Source organism: Cibotium barometz, chromosome 24 (assembly GCF_041138505.1).
Source record: "Cibotium barometz isolate CiBa-2024 chromosome 24, ASM4113850v1, whole genome shotgun sequence".
Classification (NCBI taxonomy): Eukaryota; Viridiplantae; Streptophyta; class Polypodiopsida; order Cyatheales; family Cibotiaceae; genus Cibotium; species Cibotium barometz.
Window position 1 is genome coordinate 50703376 of NC_141069.1, and position 15518 is coordinate 50718893.

At 46.6% G+C, this 15518-nt stretch overlaps 1 protein-coding gene across 1 annotated transcript; it reads right to left on the reverse strand.

The window, feature by feature from the left end:
- Positions 1 to 423: 423 nt before the first annotated feature.
- Positions 424 to 15271, reverse strand: LOC147625417 (uncharacterized). The gene is made up of 5 exons (XM_086818754.1): positions 14774 to 15271; positions 13308 to 13370; positions 13055 to 13198; positions 824 to 999; positions 424 to 736 (listed from the first exon to the last, which is right to left on the reverse strand). The coding sequence occupies exons 1-5, from the start codon at positions 15233 to 15235 to the stop codon at positions 664 to 666; spliced, it is 918 nt and encodes a 305-aa protein (XP_086674880.1). The 5' UTR covers positions 15236 to 15271; the 3' UTR covers positions 424 to 663.
- Between the last annotated feature and the right edge of the window lie 247 nt (positions 15272 to 15518).

Here is a 15518-nt window from a genome sequence, read left to right on the forward strand (position 1 = left end):
ACCTTCAGTTCAGCAGCACCACCTTTTGTTCATGCATTGTAGCTCAAAGCTGGCATGATGGGAGTACAGATCTGAGTTTACATTATTGTATATATTCATCTTTTGCAATATACAAAAGATTAGGTCAATCCTCTGGTCTTTATTTATTTGCAATATTGTGATTATGTCTTTGATGAGGGTTAATTACCTCTCTATTTATCAAGCACACTTCCGCACGCATGTTGCAGTAGCATCAGAGCAATAAGGGAGCCAACTGCCAGATGTGCATTACTTTGAAGGCAACCAAAGTCATGTTTGCCTTAGGGTTTGAGGCACCATCAAAACTCCCCCCATAATAACAATCAGCACCATCGGAACTGATTTAATAGCAGCCAGCATGGGAAAAAACCCTTAAAAATCCAAACTAAAATGCAAATCTTCTGAATTGGAAGCCACACTCTGCACATTAAAAGATTATGGGAGACTTGTAGTCCTTACTCAACATGTTCTAGGATCAGATAAGAGATACAAAAGGCTGGATGGCAGTAACTCCTGTCAAGAACCTGCAAAGAGGAATGACAAACACAGAGCCTAGAACATAGCTAACCATTTATGGTGACCTGCTTTTATTTTTATTTTCTTTCTTGAAGATGGTACAAAAGAGCCAAAATACATTCTCAAACTTCATATTATGGCAAGGAAGTTCTCCATGGCTTTGACCACATTCGGTGGCCATAGAAGCTCTGCATTCACCCACCTGTAGTAAGACAACGCTACATTTAGCTTCATGAGAAGATGACTGCTTATAGAATGATTCCATGCCTTTGAATTGAGTGCATCTCACCTTATATCAGCATACAGAGGCTCTCTTCTGGTAGCTTCAGAGAACTGCTCTTCAGCCCTGCCACGCTCCCCTTCACTCCACAAAACTGCCGCCAAAGCAGCGTGTGCTTCAGCATAATTTGGATACTTTCGAACCAGTCCTTGCATGAGTTTCCTTGCCTCTTCTGACCTCTGTAGCTGCAAAGAAAAGAGCACAGCCTTAGAGATCACAATACTACTCGAAATTCACATAGACTGGCTATGCTAATAACCAGGAAAAATGGCATGATTGGTACTGACTGAGGGGGGATCACAGGATAATCATCTACTATCTGGTTGTATACACACATTGGTGTTTTTTTTTTTGTTTTTTTCATTTCTTCCATGGCTTAGTATATCCATGGTACCATTGTATTGCTTATGTTTTCAAAGACCCTTGGAGTCTTCCAACGTTAATATAACCCCCTCTAGCTCCAGCATACCAAAGCATGTGATCCACTTGCTCTACAAACCCATGGAGTCACCAAAGAGAGAGAGAGAGAGAGAGAGAGAGAGAGAGAGAGATTAAGCGTCTACTAAAGACCAGATGTAGACCTCCGAGTATCAATGCAGCCTGCCCAATCAAAACCTGTGAAGCCAACCAAATCAGCACCACAAGAGTAGGTGATGCCATGATATGAAGTACCTCGAAGATAACAAAGAACTCTCAAAGTTGCCTGCCAATGAGACCTTCGAGCGGCTGATGAGAACTAGCTGAGGACACTCATAGCATAGAAGATGTCTAGACGGGTGTTGGCAAGGTAAAGCAATGAGCCAGCAATCTGCCATTACTCAGTGGAATCCACCAAGGGTGTATCCTCCTCCTTGGATAACTTGGCATTGGGATCCATGGGACAAGAGGTGTACACTCTAACAACCCATAAAGTGTGGGCAACTTCCTCACATACTTCTGCTGAGAAATGAAGATACAGTCATCTTTCTACCAAACCTCCAGCCCAAGAAAATAATATAGAAGGCCAAGATCAGTCATCTCAAATGTCTCTGAAAGCTTGGACCTCCTCCAGAGTCATCCCCTCAACCGCTTTTGTGAGAGAGCGGTTAATGAGATAAACTGAGGTAGCCACAACTTCACCCCAAAAAGTAGGAGGGAGACCTGCATGATGCAACAAAGCACGAGCCATCTCTTTGATGGTCCGGATCTTTCATTCCACAACTCCATTCTGCTGAGGAGTGTAAGGAACAGTAGTCTGTCCGGTGAATGCCCTTTGAAGTAAGGAAGTTATCAAATGGTACAAACTCCCACCATTATCAGTCGTGAGAAATGAAACTCTACGCCTAGACTGATTTTCCACCGTCGCGATCCAAGTCCTGAAACTGGCAAAAGCATCTGACTTGCGAGCCAGAAAACTGTCAGAATATGCAGCGGAGATGATGACCAAATCTGGGAACACGAGCAAATGCAAAAAACGCAGGCAGAAAAACAGCACAAGAGAGAGAGAGATGTAGGCGTGTAACTCTGCTCTATATACACAAGAAGATCCCGAGGAATGATACAAATAAGGCATGGGGGCTGAGGACCTATATATACCTCCCTGGAAGGGCAGTCGGCCAGCACTAAAAGTGTCCACGACTGAAGAAAGAGGTCCACGACTGCATAAATGCAGTCGGCCAGCTATCTGATGCCCACGACTGGTAAAAGGCAGTCGGCCAGCAGCCATGAAGCCCACGACTGATGAAGATCCAGTCGGCCAGCACTGGGGTGCTCCCGGCATCATCTGGCAGCCCTCCCAAGCCTCAGAAAAATGGGAAAAAATAGGGGAAAAATACGGAGAGTGGGGAAAAATGGGAAAACACCTCATAAGGGCGGGCACACCCACAACAAAGGCCCTGGTGTATAAAACTAGACAGGAGATGACTTCTAACACCCCCTCTCAGCTCCTGGCTGTGAAACCAACCAGCCTGAGCAAATCCTGAGAGCGACTTCGTGAAGAGGTCCACTGTACTGTCCTCCGTCGAACAGAACTCCAGCAGGATGTCATCAGCAACGATCTGTTCACGAACAAAGTGCCTCTGGATGACCATGGGTTCCTCCAGTGGAAGCCCAAACCTGCAATGTAACCTCCTCCTGCTCCGTAAAACTGCTCCTGGGCCATAAGCAGATCTCCTCGTGTCCGGATCTCCTCCCCAAACCGAGTCACTCCAACCGCGGAGTCGGACTCCATCCAACAATCCCCCTCCTGTGTACAAGAGTCCATGATCCTTTGCATGCTGCAGAAACCACAGGAAACGCAATCCTGCCTCACAAAGAGACATCTGCAACCAAGAGCTCAACTGCCTCATCAGGAAGCTCCCGTCCAATCCGGTGTCCATCAACCAGATCCATGAACCATACAGCTTCTGAGTCACAGAGACATCACACTGCTCACAAGGATCAACACCTGTTACGGTGCACAAGCAAGTCCTGGAAACCTGATGAAACCTGTCAACCACCCCCTCTGAATCCGGAACCACAAAGCCTGGAGAAACCACCTCCTTCTGCAAGTAATCACCTGTCACCTGCCTGGCTTTCCGAAAGGTCCCCGTGGAAAGAACATCCTCAACTACTGGAAGTTCTATGTCCCGAACACGACGAGACATCAAAGCATAAGTGACCTGTTCAGCTTCCTCTGACTCATGAACACAAGAACTACCAACATCAGTACTGGAAAGTTCCTGCCAACTGCTGCCATCTACTGGTAAGCTATCCACCATCTGGTCCTGGAAAGCCTGTACCTGCAGCGTATCCACACTTGAGTAGCCATTACCACACTGCCACTCATCACAATCTTGAGGACCTGGGAGAGAGAGTGCTGAAAGCCTGTATACTCCATTCTCCACTCCACCTTCCCAAACCACTTGGCCTGTTGCTTTGTCCCGGAGAGCAACAAAATGCTCATCAAACTCCACCTGTACGCCAGTCTTGCAAACCTGATGCACTGACAACAGATGAAAACCAAGTGCCGGAACGTACAACACCTGGGAGGAATGCTTCCCCCCTCTGCCCCCATCGGGAACTATCTCCATCCTGCCCTCACTGTGAACTGGGATAGTGGACGTATCCCCAGTAAGAATATGACCAGAAAGCCTGCAGAGATCCTGTAAACAGGAACGGGAAGGAGTCATGTGCCTGGAAGCACCACTATCGAGAATCCACTCCCGAGTATCCGTTGCGGAGAGTCCTCCAATCTCCTCCCTGCCTGAAGAAAATGAAACATCGGTGTCCATCACCTCCAGGTGCACAAAAGCCGGAGTCTTCATGATTGCTGAGGAGTCTTCACCCTTCTCGGTCTGGGACACTGCCTCCAGTAGTGGCCTTTCTCGCCACAATCATTACAGGTCCTCTCTGCCTTCAGTTTCTCGCGGTCAGCGTCGGACATCTTCTCAGAAGACTTCTCCGATGAAGCCTTTCCTTTGCCCGAGTTACGGCCTTTCGACCGTTGGCCAGTAAAGGCCTCCGAACCTCCACCCTGAGGAGGGTTCGTGAATCGTTCCTCCTGGTCCAAGACCATGGGCACAAGCTCCTCCCACGTGATGGTGCTGAGCCTGCCACTGGTAATCAAAGAGGAGTAAAATGCTGAGTACGAAGAGGGCAAATGTGACAGCAACGTTATGGCCATGTCCTCTGACGATATCTCCTTCCCAGCTTGGAGAACTTCCTGCTGAAGAGCCTGCAGCTTGTTAATATGCTCCCGCATCGTCGACGACTTTGCAGGGCTCATAACCCGCATCTGTACTTCCAAGGAAATCCTCTTCATGGGCGATACCCTGTTGTAAAGTGAGGCCAAATGCTGCCATATACCTCTGGCCAGCGTCATGTGCTTTACATGATTGATTACCTGTGGTGTGCAGTTGAGGAAAATAAACGAACGGACCCTGGCGTTGACGCGATCCCAGATCTGCGTCTGGGCCTCCCGGTCCTTTCGGGTTGACGGTACCTCCCCTTCCTCTACTTCCGGTCGTGGAACACCAACAACGACAAAATCGGCGAGGTCGTAAGACTCCAAAACGGATTCCATCATCACCTTCCATATGCCGTAGTTGCTCCCGTCCAACTGACGGTCCACCGGGAACGTGGGGAGTGTCGGGATCTTCACATGTCTCTCGGCCATCTCATACAGATCTGTCATTGCCGGGATGTACTCTGAAAAGGGTGGGTGGGTGGGAACAAAGAAGAACTGATACCTGCAAGTGGCTATCCAGCAAATCAGCCCGCCTTCCTCTTGCTTCTCCTCTTCCCGATCAGCCCAAAACAGTCCACCAATCAGCCACAAAACAGTCCCCCTCTTGCTCACACAAATCCCAAGACCTATCTAGAGCCTAGGCTCTGATACCATGTCAGAATATGCAGCGGAGATGATGACCAAATCTGGGAACACAAGAGCAAATGCAAAAAACGCAGGCAGAAAAACAGCACAAGAGAGAGAGAGATGTAGGCGTGTAACTCTGCTCTATATACACAAGAAGATCCCGAGGAATGATACAAATAAGGCATGGGGGCTGAGGACCTATATATACCTCCCTGGAAGGGCAGTCGGCCAGCACTAAAAGTGTCCACGACTGAAGAAAGAGGTCCACGACTGCATAAATGCAGTCGGCCAGCTATCTGATGCCCACGACTGGTAAAAGGCAGTCGGCCAGCAGCCCTGAAGCCCACGACTGATGAAGATCCAGTCGGCCAGCACTGGGGTGCTCCCGGCATCATCTGGCAGCCCTCCCAAGCCTCAGAAAAATGGGAAAAAATAGGGGAAAAATACGGAGAGTGGGGAAAAATGGGAAAACACCTCATAAGGGCGGGCACACCCACAACAAAGGCCCTGGTGTATAAAACTAGACAGGAGATGACTTCTAACAAAAACATACCCAGACTTTGCGAGTGAAATCATCCACAAGAAGAAGAAAATATCGAGCCCCGCCAAGAGACTCAACCTCCATAGGTCCTGCAAGATCTACATGTATAAGCTCCAGTCTTCGGGTTGCTCGATGAGTGGCGTCCTCTGGAAATGCATCTCGATGATGTTTGCCCATCATGCAGGATGAGCAGATGTGTGAGAGAGACCTGAGCTGAGGTAGTCCGCTAACAACCTGCTTAGAATGAAACTTCTGTAAGGCAGCAATGGGTACATGACTGAAGCGAGAATGCCACAAAGAAGTATCTACCTCAGAAACCAAAACCAACACGGGTGAGAAAAGCTGATGAATATGGGAATCCGTGTGAGGGATCTGGGAAGAAAAATTGGTGATCTTGTAGAGACCCCCATCATGGACTCCATTGGCAACAACCGAGAGTCTTCATGTCTATTACTTCGATGACCTCATCATCAAAGTACACACCAAGTTCCTTTTGAGGAGTTTTGTATACTGAAAACAAATTTTTTGAAATTCGTGGACAATGCAGAACATCATGTAAGGTGGCAAAGGAACCCAAAGAAACATTACCAACACCGGTGTTGACAGGAAGCGAAGAGTTGTCGCCGATACGAACTGAAGATGATAGAGTCAGGTAATCCTCCAAGATATGGGCATGATTGGTCATGTGGGTAGAAGCACCACTATCACCAACCCATTCCACCGCTTCAGGTGTGACACTAACCTCTTCAAGAGAAGTCATATCTGTGATCACGAGGAATGAATCCTTTGAAGAAGTGGATGAATCTGTGACTGCCATGTATGCAACTTTGGCAGATCCCTCCTCTTAAACTTTGCCTTTTATCTTTGGTGTTGTCCTTGTCAGATGCTTTAGAAGCATCTTGGGCTTTATACTTGGCTTTTGCTGCTCGAGACTCATCACGACGAGCAAAACAGTGAGCCTCAGTATGACAAGACCTGCCACAATAATCACATTCATTGCTTTTGTCCTTGGATTCCTTAGAATCCTGTTTACCCTTGCCTTGATCTTTGCTTTTGTTGTTGTTGTTGTTGGAGTTCACTTTTCCGCCTTTGCCTTTGCCCTTGTCAGAGGCAACAAAAGCAAACTCCAACTTGCCTGTTCCGCGAAGCATGCACTTGTCGTGGAGATAACTCACAGCTTCCTCAAAAGGGGGGACAAGATCACGGAAATAAATATTATCCCTAAAAGAATCAAAGGAAGCAGGCAACTTACAAAGAAGTTTATGCATGGGATTGTTGATGGTGCTCCCGTACTCCTCAAGTTGCAACTTGATACGGGAGGACACTTCAATCTTCTCAATCAAGTTATCTGACTCAGTAATGGTAAGCTTCTCCAGAACTGACTCCAATTTGGCAATCTTCACTATCGAAACTCTCCCATACCTCCTCTGGATCTCTGTCCACATCTAATGAGCATTACTCAGGGAGGAGACAAACTGTGCCTGTATGGATGGAGTAATGCAATGGATGATGATAAGACGAGCCCAAGCATCCAATATGCTTCTCAAAGCAGGGTCCACCAAGTGAGGTGTGAAGATAGCCATCCACACACCGGCTCCTTCCAGCAACAACTGAGTGTAGAAAGACCAAGTATAATAGTTGGTTGTTGTAAGCTTCATGGAGTCACTGACATGGTTGTCACGGTACGAAAATACAATACCGTACGATACGATACCATACGGGAATTTTTGGTATGATATGAAATTTTCGGATACCGTACGATAAAATAGGGTTTTTATTTTTTACACTTACAACCTATGGAGCTTCAAGCTTGAATGTGAGGGAAGGTTGGGAGGGGAGGAGTCTACAATGCTTAGGGAACCAGAACATGGATATGTGTCTCTCCCAGTTGGATCTCTCGATTGTCTCCAAAAAAGAACCTCGATGGGTAATGCAATACCAAAGGTCTTCCAGTGTAGCGTTTATGACTAAGGGACCGTCCTTGCACAAATACGAGCAGTGCATCTAGGGTATAAGTTTAGGGACTCCTCTCTAGATCAAAATGGCCAAGTCCAAATCTTCTCCCTCGTACATAACTTGAGAATCTAATTGTCTAGCCTACCTATACCAGGAATCTCCAAGCGACGTAGCAAGATTCTCTCATCCTACCAATCAAGTGTACACTACCAGTCTACCTCGCCAGATTTTTTAGGTCTCTCAACAACCCCATATGGAATAATGAGTGGACACGAAAGTTACGAAGTATTGCGAGCATTTGGGATCTTCGTTAAGCAAGGTTTCTATATTTTTTTAAGCATTTGGAAAAAAAAATTTCAAGGAAAAAAAATGGAAAAAAAAAACCTCGTGCCGTACAATATCGTACGGTATCGTACCGTACGAACTGTACACTACGAACCCATTCGTACCGGTACGAGAAACAACTATGGTCACTGACTTGGGCAGGATTGTAGGATGGTATGTGGGTAGGGGTGGGACCAAGACCTGGATGAGAGAAACTCAAAGAGGAAAGATTGGGAATAGGAACCACCTGAGAAGGAGCAACAATAGAGAAACCTCGTGAAGCCATGTCCTTTGACAAGAAACCTTCTCTGAAGAAAGGTGCTGAAAAAAAATCAACAAGTCCTCCTCTCAGGCTGTGCACAGCACGAAGGCAAGGAGAGGAAGAAGATCTCTCCAAGATGTAGTTCCCTGTCCTCAGCACCTAGAAGAGGGCTTCAACAATCTTTGATGAAAATTCAGAAATACAACAGTCCCAATTATTAGATGAAGAAAACGCAGCACTCTTGAGGAAGCCTCTTCTCCCGGAAGAAAACGCAGCTCTCTTCTGCTCACAGGTCAACGTTTTTCTCTGACACCATGAAAGAAAGTGAAGCAAATATAAAACACAGATGTAGGCACATGTACAAGACCTGTAAATGCCGGAAACTGATGTTTATTGCTGACATCTGAACACGAGGGAAGCCCGTAGGTGTTGTGCAATGGTAAGAAGCAGTAGCAGCAGCTAATGACCTCAACTGTATGCTGAAAAATGAGATGAACTAGGGGAAAGGGAGTCAACCCTTATATATCCCCCCAGGATGCTCGTCGGCCAGCTGTGGCAGTCCAACAGCATGGCAGTAGCATAAAATGCTACCAAAAATGTCTAAAAATACCAAAAAATGGTAGAAAAAACTTTGCTAAGATATGCCAATGCAGGGCCTCATAAATGGCCAATACAAGCATGAAAAAGGTGATGTAGACCCTCTAGAGATGATATAATCCAACATTGGTGTCAAATGTGCACATCTCCCTTTTACAGTTTTGTGGACTTAAGTGGCATATTGTTGGAAATTATTTCATCCCTAGATGGACTTTCCCATGCATATTCATGCTTGTATCTGGCTCAATATGAAGCCCTGCATCGGCATATCTTAGCAGAGATTATTCAGCATTTTTTCTACCATTTTTTGGTATTTTTTAGGCATTTTATAGCTTTTTTTTGCTACAGCCATGCTGTCAGTTGGCCGACCAGCATACTGAGGTAGTATAAAAAGGTTGGCTCCCTTTTTCCCTCAGATCTTCTCTCTTTTCAGCTTCTGCAGTGATACGGAGCATCTACGGGACCTCCCTCATGCTGCTCCACATGATAGTGATATTCAGCAATGATCTTCTTTTCTCCTTTATGCTTGTTGTCCATATACAAGGTTGTACAATTCTTGCAGCATTTCTTTGTGGGTATCACAACGTAGTACCCATTCTTTCACACATGTCCCATAGTATATTTTTTTATTTTTTTCAACTGGCTTTTGGCCCAAGATCCTCCCATAGTTACCAAATTTCACCACCCGGCCACCCTTAGGCGCTTATTTATCCACCCATACACGATGCCACCAAGGAAGCACCAAGGGGGTTTTGAACCCAGGACCTCTTGGTCCTAGGCAAACACCTTCACTACTTGAGCTATCATCACATGTTTTGTGAAACCCACTCAGAGAAACATTAGTATCAGAGCTTTGGTTCTTTCGCACTCTTGTGTCAAGACGATCCTATGGATATAAACACTAGCTATTAGTGTAGTTAAACATTGCGAGTCTATCCACTTATCGAAGCAGACATTCATCATGAGAATTGTCACTACCTAGGGTTTTCTGCTAAACCCTAACCCTAATCTCAAAGATGCCACAGTGTCAGAGTTTATCAGAGGGTTGTCTACTAAACCCTAACCCTGTCAGTGAGCAAGGTATCGATGTAAAAAGATTTCATGAATATTTCTTAATAAGTTACACGCCTCTATTTCTCTCTCTTTTGTGCTGTTATTTTTCTGCATGCGTATTGCTCTTGTGTTCCTAGATCTGGTCATCATCTCCGCTGCGTATTCTGACATGGTATCAGAGCCTAGGCTCTAGATAGTTCTTGGGATGTGTGAGCAAGAGGGGGACTGCTGTGTTGTTGATTGGTGGACCGTACGGGACTGTTCGGGAAGAGGAGAAGTAAGAGGACGGCGGGCTGATTTGCTGGACAGCCACTTGCAGGTGTTAGTTCTTCTTTGTTCCCACCCACCCACCCTTTTCAGAGTACATCCCCGCAATCGCACATCTGTTTGAGATGGCCGAGAGGCATGTAAACATCCCCGCACTCCCCACGTTCCCGGTGGACCGTCAGTTAGACGGGAGCAACTCCGGCATATGGAAGGTTATGATGGAATCTATTCTGGAGTCTTACGACCTCGCTGATTTCGTCGTTGTTCGGGTTCCACGGCCGGAAGTAGAGGAAGGGGAGTTACCGTCGATCCGAAAGGACCGAGAGGCTCAGACACAGATGTGGGATCGTGCCAACGCCAGGGTCCGTTCGTTTATCATTCTCAACTGCACACCGCAGGTAATCAATCATGTAAAGCATATGACGCTGGCCAGAGGTATATGGCAGCATTTGGCCTCTCTTTACAACAGGGTATCGCCCAAGAGGATTTCCTTGGAAGTACAGATGCGGGTTATGAGCCCTGCAAAGTCGGCGACGACACGGGCTGCTCTAGGCCTTCCTCGCCCGAGAGGAGTTACCTTGGACCGAGCCTCTGCACTCCAGCGTGCCCAACGCCCTCGACCCCCCCCCCCCCCCCCCCCGTCGGCCACAATCACCTCATCAGCTCCAAAACCAGGGCATGCTCCACCGCCATCGAGCTACCTTTCCACGTGATATAGTTGAGGGAGACCTCTCGCCCCCCATACTCGTCAGCCCCATGCTTGACATTTTGGAGAGTGGTATACCATCTACTCGGAGCTGCTGTTGCTCCCATGTTTTTATGTTCTTAGTATTTCATGATGAGTTTCCATGGACAGTTTTGTATCACCCTAGTGAGATAGCTATATTTATGTTATCTTTCTATTTTATTTTCCATTCCATGATGAGATATGCCATGGACATTATTGTATCACTTTGGTCTCATAGGCCCATTGGGTCTTTAGTAGACGCTTAATCTCTCTCTCTCTCTCTCTCTCTCTCTCTCTCTCTCTCTCTCTCTCTCAATGGCCAGATCCGCACCTCGTCCCACCAGCTGAGAGTGGAGACTGCCAGATATGGGCCTAGGGCGACCACATTACATATGCCGATGCCCTGTATACTATGAGATTCGGGGGAGGTTCCACTGCCTCTTCTGAGCTGGGTTCGGACCACTTTCCAGGATCATGGACTTTCCGGATCATAGACGCCTGGGACTTTTTCTTCTAGAGCTCCGTAGACACAGGGAGTCCTTAGTGAGACCCAGATCAGCTGTACTTGCTCGAGGACCAGCACAGAGAGCTCTCACCGACTTCTTCCATACCAGCACTCCGAGGGCCGATCCACCCATCATACCCAGACCACAGGCTAGTGTAGGAGCTCGGCCGAGAGGTGTGACACTCGATAGAGCCACTGAGTTACGCAGAACTCGACGCCCCAGACCCCATGGCCCTCGCCCACGGCCACGCTACCAGAGGAAGATCCGGGCCATCATCACAGGACCTTCTCGCGCCAGCTCAGTTTTACCACCTTGAGCACCATGTCATAGCGGCCCATGAGGGATGTATTAGGGTGATATGAGAGCTCTCTGCTCATGTACCTTGATCAGATTTTAAAGTTCTAGATTTTTCAATATCTTTCTTTATTACTATTTTGTACCCAGGATGATGTACCTCATAGATATGATGTAACCTTTTGGTCTCATAGGTCATTTTGGCCTTTTGAAGACGTTAATACAACTCTCTCTCTCTCTCTCTCTCTCTCTCTCTCTCTCTCTCTCTCTCTCTCTCAATGGTTTTCTACAGAGACTGAATTCTTCACACGACGGAGGACAAGTTCAACATACGCCCGCACTACATGGATACACATCTCTCATTCGGAGTGCGATGTGCGATTGGACAGATCCACACTTCATCCCACCAGTTTAGAGTGGAGACAACCAGATATGGGCCGAGAGCAACTGCACCAAAGGCACGACATGCCAGCTTTGCCATACAGAGGCTCATTATATATGCACATTGCAAATACCCAATATACTATGAAATCAGGGGGAGGTTCCACTGCCTCTTCCAAGAGGGATTTGGAGCACTCTCTAGGATCATGGATTTTCCAGACCAGAGATGCCTGGGTCTCTTTCTTTTGGAGCTCCACATACACAGGGAGTCCCTGCCACGGGCCAGATCAAAAGCACCTGCCCGAGGACCACCACAAAGAGCTCTCACTGACTTCTTCCAAACTAAAGCCTAGAGAGCAGATCTACCCAGTCCCCCTGAGCTCCAAGCTGATGCAAAAGCCCGACCAAGAGGAGTGACATTAGACAACCACCGAGCTATGCAGAGCCCGATGCCCTCAACATAGTGGCCGCCGCCCACGCTCACGTCACCTTAGGAGGATCAAAGCCATCATTTCCCACCATCGCAAAACTTTCTCCTGCCTTATCAGCCTCACTGCATTGGATACCATGTTGCAGCACCCTATGCGAGATATTCTTGGCTGATGCAAGAGCTTGAGGCTCTTTGCTTTTTTTTAATGGATATTTTCTTTTAGTTTTACTTTTAGTTCCATGGACATGATGTAAAATTTTGGTCTCATAGGTCATTTTGGCCTTTGAAGTTGTTAATACAACTTTCTTTCTCTATCCCTCTCTCGTTCCTTTGAAATCTAAGCAAAGACACACATTAAGAAGCTAAGCATAATCACAATAACGAAATATTCATAAGAATATTAGATAATGACACTCAAAAGAGACTTTGTCTTCAAACCTGGAAAAGAATCAGCTCATCACTCTAGTATCTAAGCACAGACACACATTAAGAAGCTAAACATAATTGCATAACAAAGTATTCATTAAAAGATTAGATAATGACACTCAATTAATCCTCTGTCTTCAAACCTGGAAAAGAATCAACGCTTCCTTCAATCGATAGCCAGCAATGCCTGGTGCAAGCAAGGAAGCCCTCTCGTATGCAGCCAAAGCTTCATTATACTTATTTACCCGCACATCAACATTCCCCAGATTGAACCAAGCTGCATATTCCTGAGCCAAATCGTGAGACAGAAGGAAAACAGACCTAGTCACTGTTTGAGTGAATCATTTGAATGCCCACAATACGATGAATACAGAAATAAAATTAGCAGCAACTAACCTCTGGATCGTTCTCAATAGCAGTCTTGCAGTCATCAATGGCCTCTTGATAGCGTCCGAGAGCCTATGGAAAACGCAATATAAACACATAGCTATTGATTTAACCTGTAGGCAAGATCCTATTGAAGGTCACCAAGAGCATACGGACATCTTGAAATGGAACGTTAACCATTGGGTACATGCAACATGAGAACCTACCATTCAAGAGTGAGTGAAAAGCCACCATGCGCAGTATGCATGCAAATCCTAAAATGAAGGTCACCATGGACATGTTTAAGAGGACTAGAAATGTAAGAGCATGTGGAGGCCACTGTTTAGAAATGTGGGCACCCCGAAGCTGCAGGAGGCTACTATGAGAATGAATGATAAAAAGAAAACCCTATAATCCAAAGACATGTGGAAGGCCACTGTGTGCATGTTTGTACAAAACCCTAAAATGCAAGGGCATGTGGAAGACTATCACATACATCATCCTAAGTCATTGGATGCACATGTCATGCGCCTACCACCAATTAGGATTGTGCCAGTAGTTGGAATTCGGCTTAGGGTTTTGTAGAATCAGCCCATGATGTCAGCCCTAATCTAAAAAGGGACAAAAGAGACTCTGTGTGAATGCCATCGATGCAAAACACATAATAACACAAATTAACAGAAAGTTAGCCAACTAACTTAGCAGGCCTACTTTTTCTATAAATAGGGCCCCTCTGCCCACTCAAAGCATCTTCTACAAGCGTTTTGGGTGCAACCAAGAGAGAGAAGATCACGTTGTGGAGTAGCACACTCAGCCCAAACGGCAGCAATTAACGCAAATCAATCCAAGGCTTCCAACTCAATAAATTGTAAGAAGTTTAGCTTTCAGCTCAACTAAGCAGATGCTTTGTAAATATTCAGCTTTGTTCATTCCACTGTCATTCTTTTTCCTCTCTTTCTATTTTCTGTATATTTTGTGCTTCAAGGTAGTTCAAAGAATCACAATTCTGTTGGTGCTATTTCGACAAACCCGCCATGGAGAAAAAACTCTAAAATGCAAGGGTGAGAGGAAAGCTGATACAGCATTTGTTGCGATTGAAAGATAAATAGCAATTGAGCTGGGGAGAGCATCAGTGTAATTTGCATCCCCTCTCATCCAATTCCCAATTTAGGCAACCTTCAGAAAAATGTAGCCCATTGACAATGAAGGTGTGGTCCTATCAGAGGCTGGCAAGAAAACGGAGTCCTGTCGACATAGACCTCTGCCAAATATGCCAAAGAATACCGTATGATCAGAGTAAATTTGCTAAGAAGCAGAGCACACCCACATGAAGTCACCCCTTACAGTAGGGGCACAAATAGGAGAACAGCTGCCAGCGGCATAGCACTGGCGATCAATGAAGAGCATAGGAACCCTGAAAAACCCTAAAATGGATGCTCTGAAATCTATAAAACTCGAAAATGGATGCTGAGATCAAAACCTGATGACAGGAGTACCTCCAAAGCAATGGCGCGATTAAGGAAGGGCACGGGGGCCTCCGGAGCCAGTTGGATGGCCTTGGTGAGGTCGGCACGCGCGTCTTCGAAGAGGCGGAGCGAGATGCGGACGCTGCCGCGGTTGGACCAAACGCTAGCACTCTGCGGCTCTTCCTGGATGAGCTCTGTGAAGAGCCTCTCCGCGCTCTCTAGATCCCCCGCCACCGCCGCCCGCAGTGCCTCCTGCATCTTTAGATTCTCCACATCCTTCAGCCTCACCCTCTTCGACACCGCCGCCCTCGCCGCTGCCCATGGCGATGCCACCGCTGCCGCAAGGTTGGCGAGGAAAGCCCGGCGCTGGAAGATTGAACCCGCTGTAGAAGAAACAGGAGAAAAAACATTGGCTTTCCTATTCTGTGCGCGTGAGGCGAATGCTGTGGTGGCTACGATAGCAGGATGGTACCCTACTGCTGCCGCAGCCATAGCCGATTGGGATATTCCGAAACGATGGAAAAAAAGCACATATTTGTATCGCAAAATATATATTAGTTATCATAGATTAAAATCACGTGCAAGTTTATACGTGAACTTGTAAATTGAAACAAGTTTATGTTTAATATATATGGTGTGTGAAATGTTTTTTTCATGTATTAATCAGATGGAACGGTCGATGAAGGTTGGAAATATAATCTTCGATTAAGGTTGTGAGGGTTAGGTGGAGGTTGGTGGATTCGGTGCATGCGTTGTCATGGTGGGCATGCGTGCG

Bases quoted from the DNA above. Each gene is read 5' to 3' on its own strand.
- LOC147625417 (XM_086818754.1), bottom strand. From the start codon at position 15,235: ATGGCTGCGGCAGCAGTAGGGTACCATCCTGCTATCGTAGCCACCACA. The intron at 13,199-13,307 runs GTTAGTTGCTGC...GATTTGGCTCAG, and splicing joins CTATTGAGAACGATCCAGAG to GAATATGCAGCTTGGTTCAA. The intron at 737-823 runs GTGAGATGCACT...GTCTTACTACAG, and splicing joins CCTCTGTATGCTGATATAAG to GTGGGTGAATGCAGAGCTTC.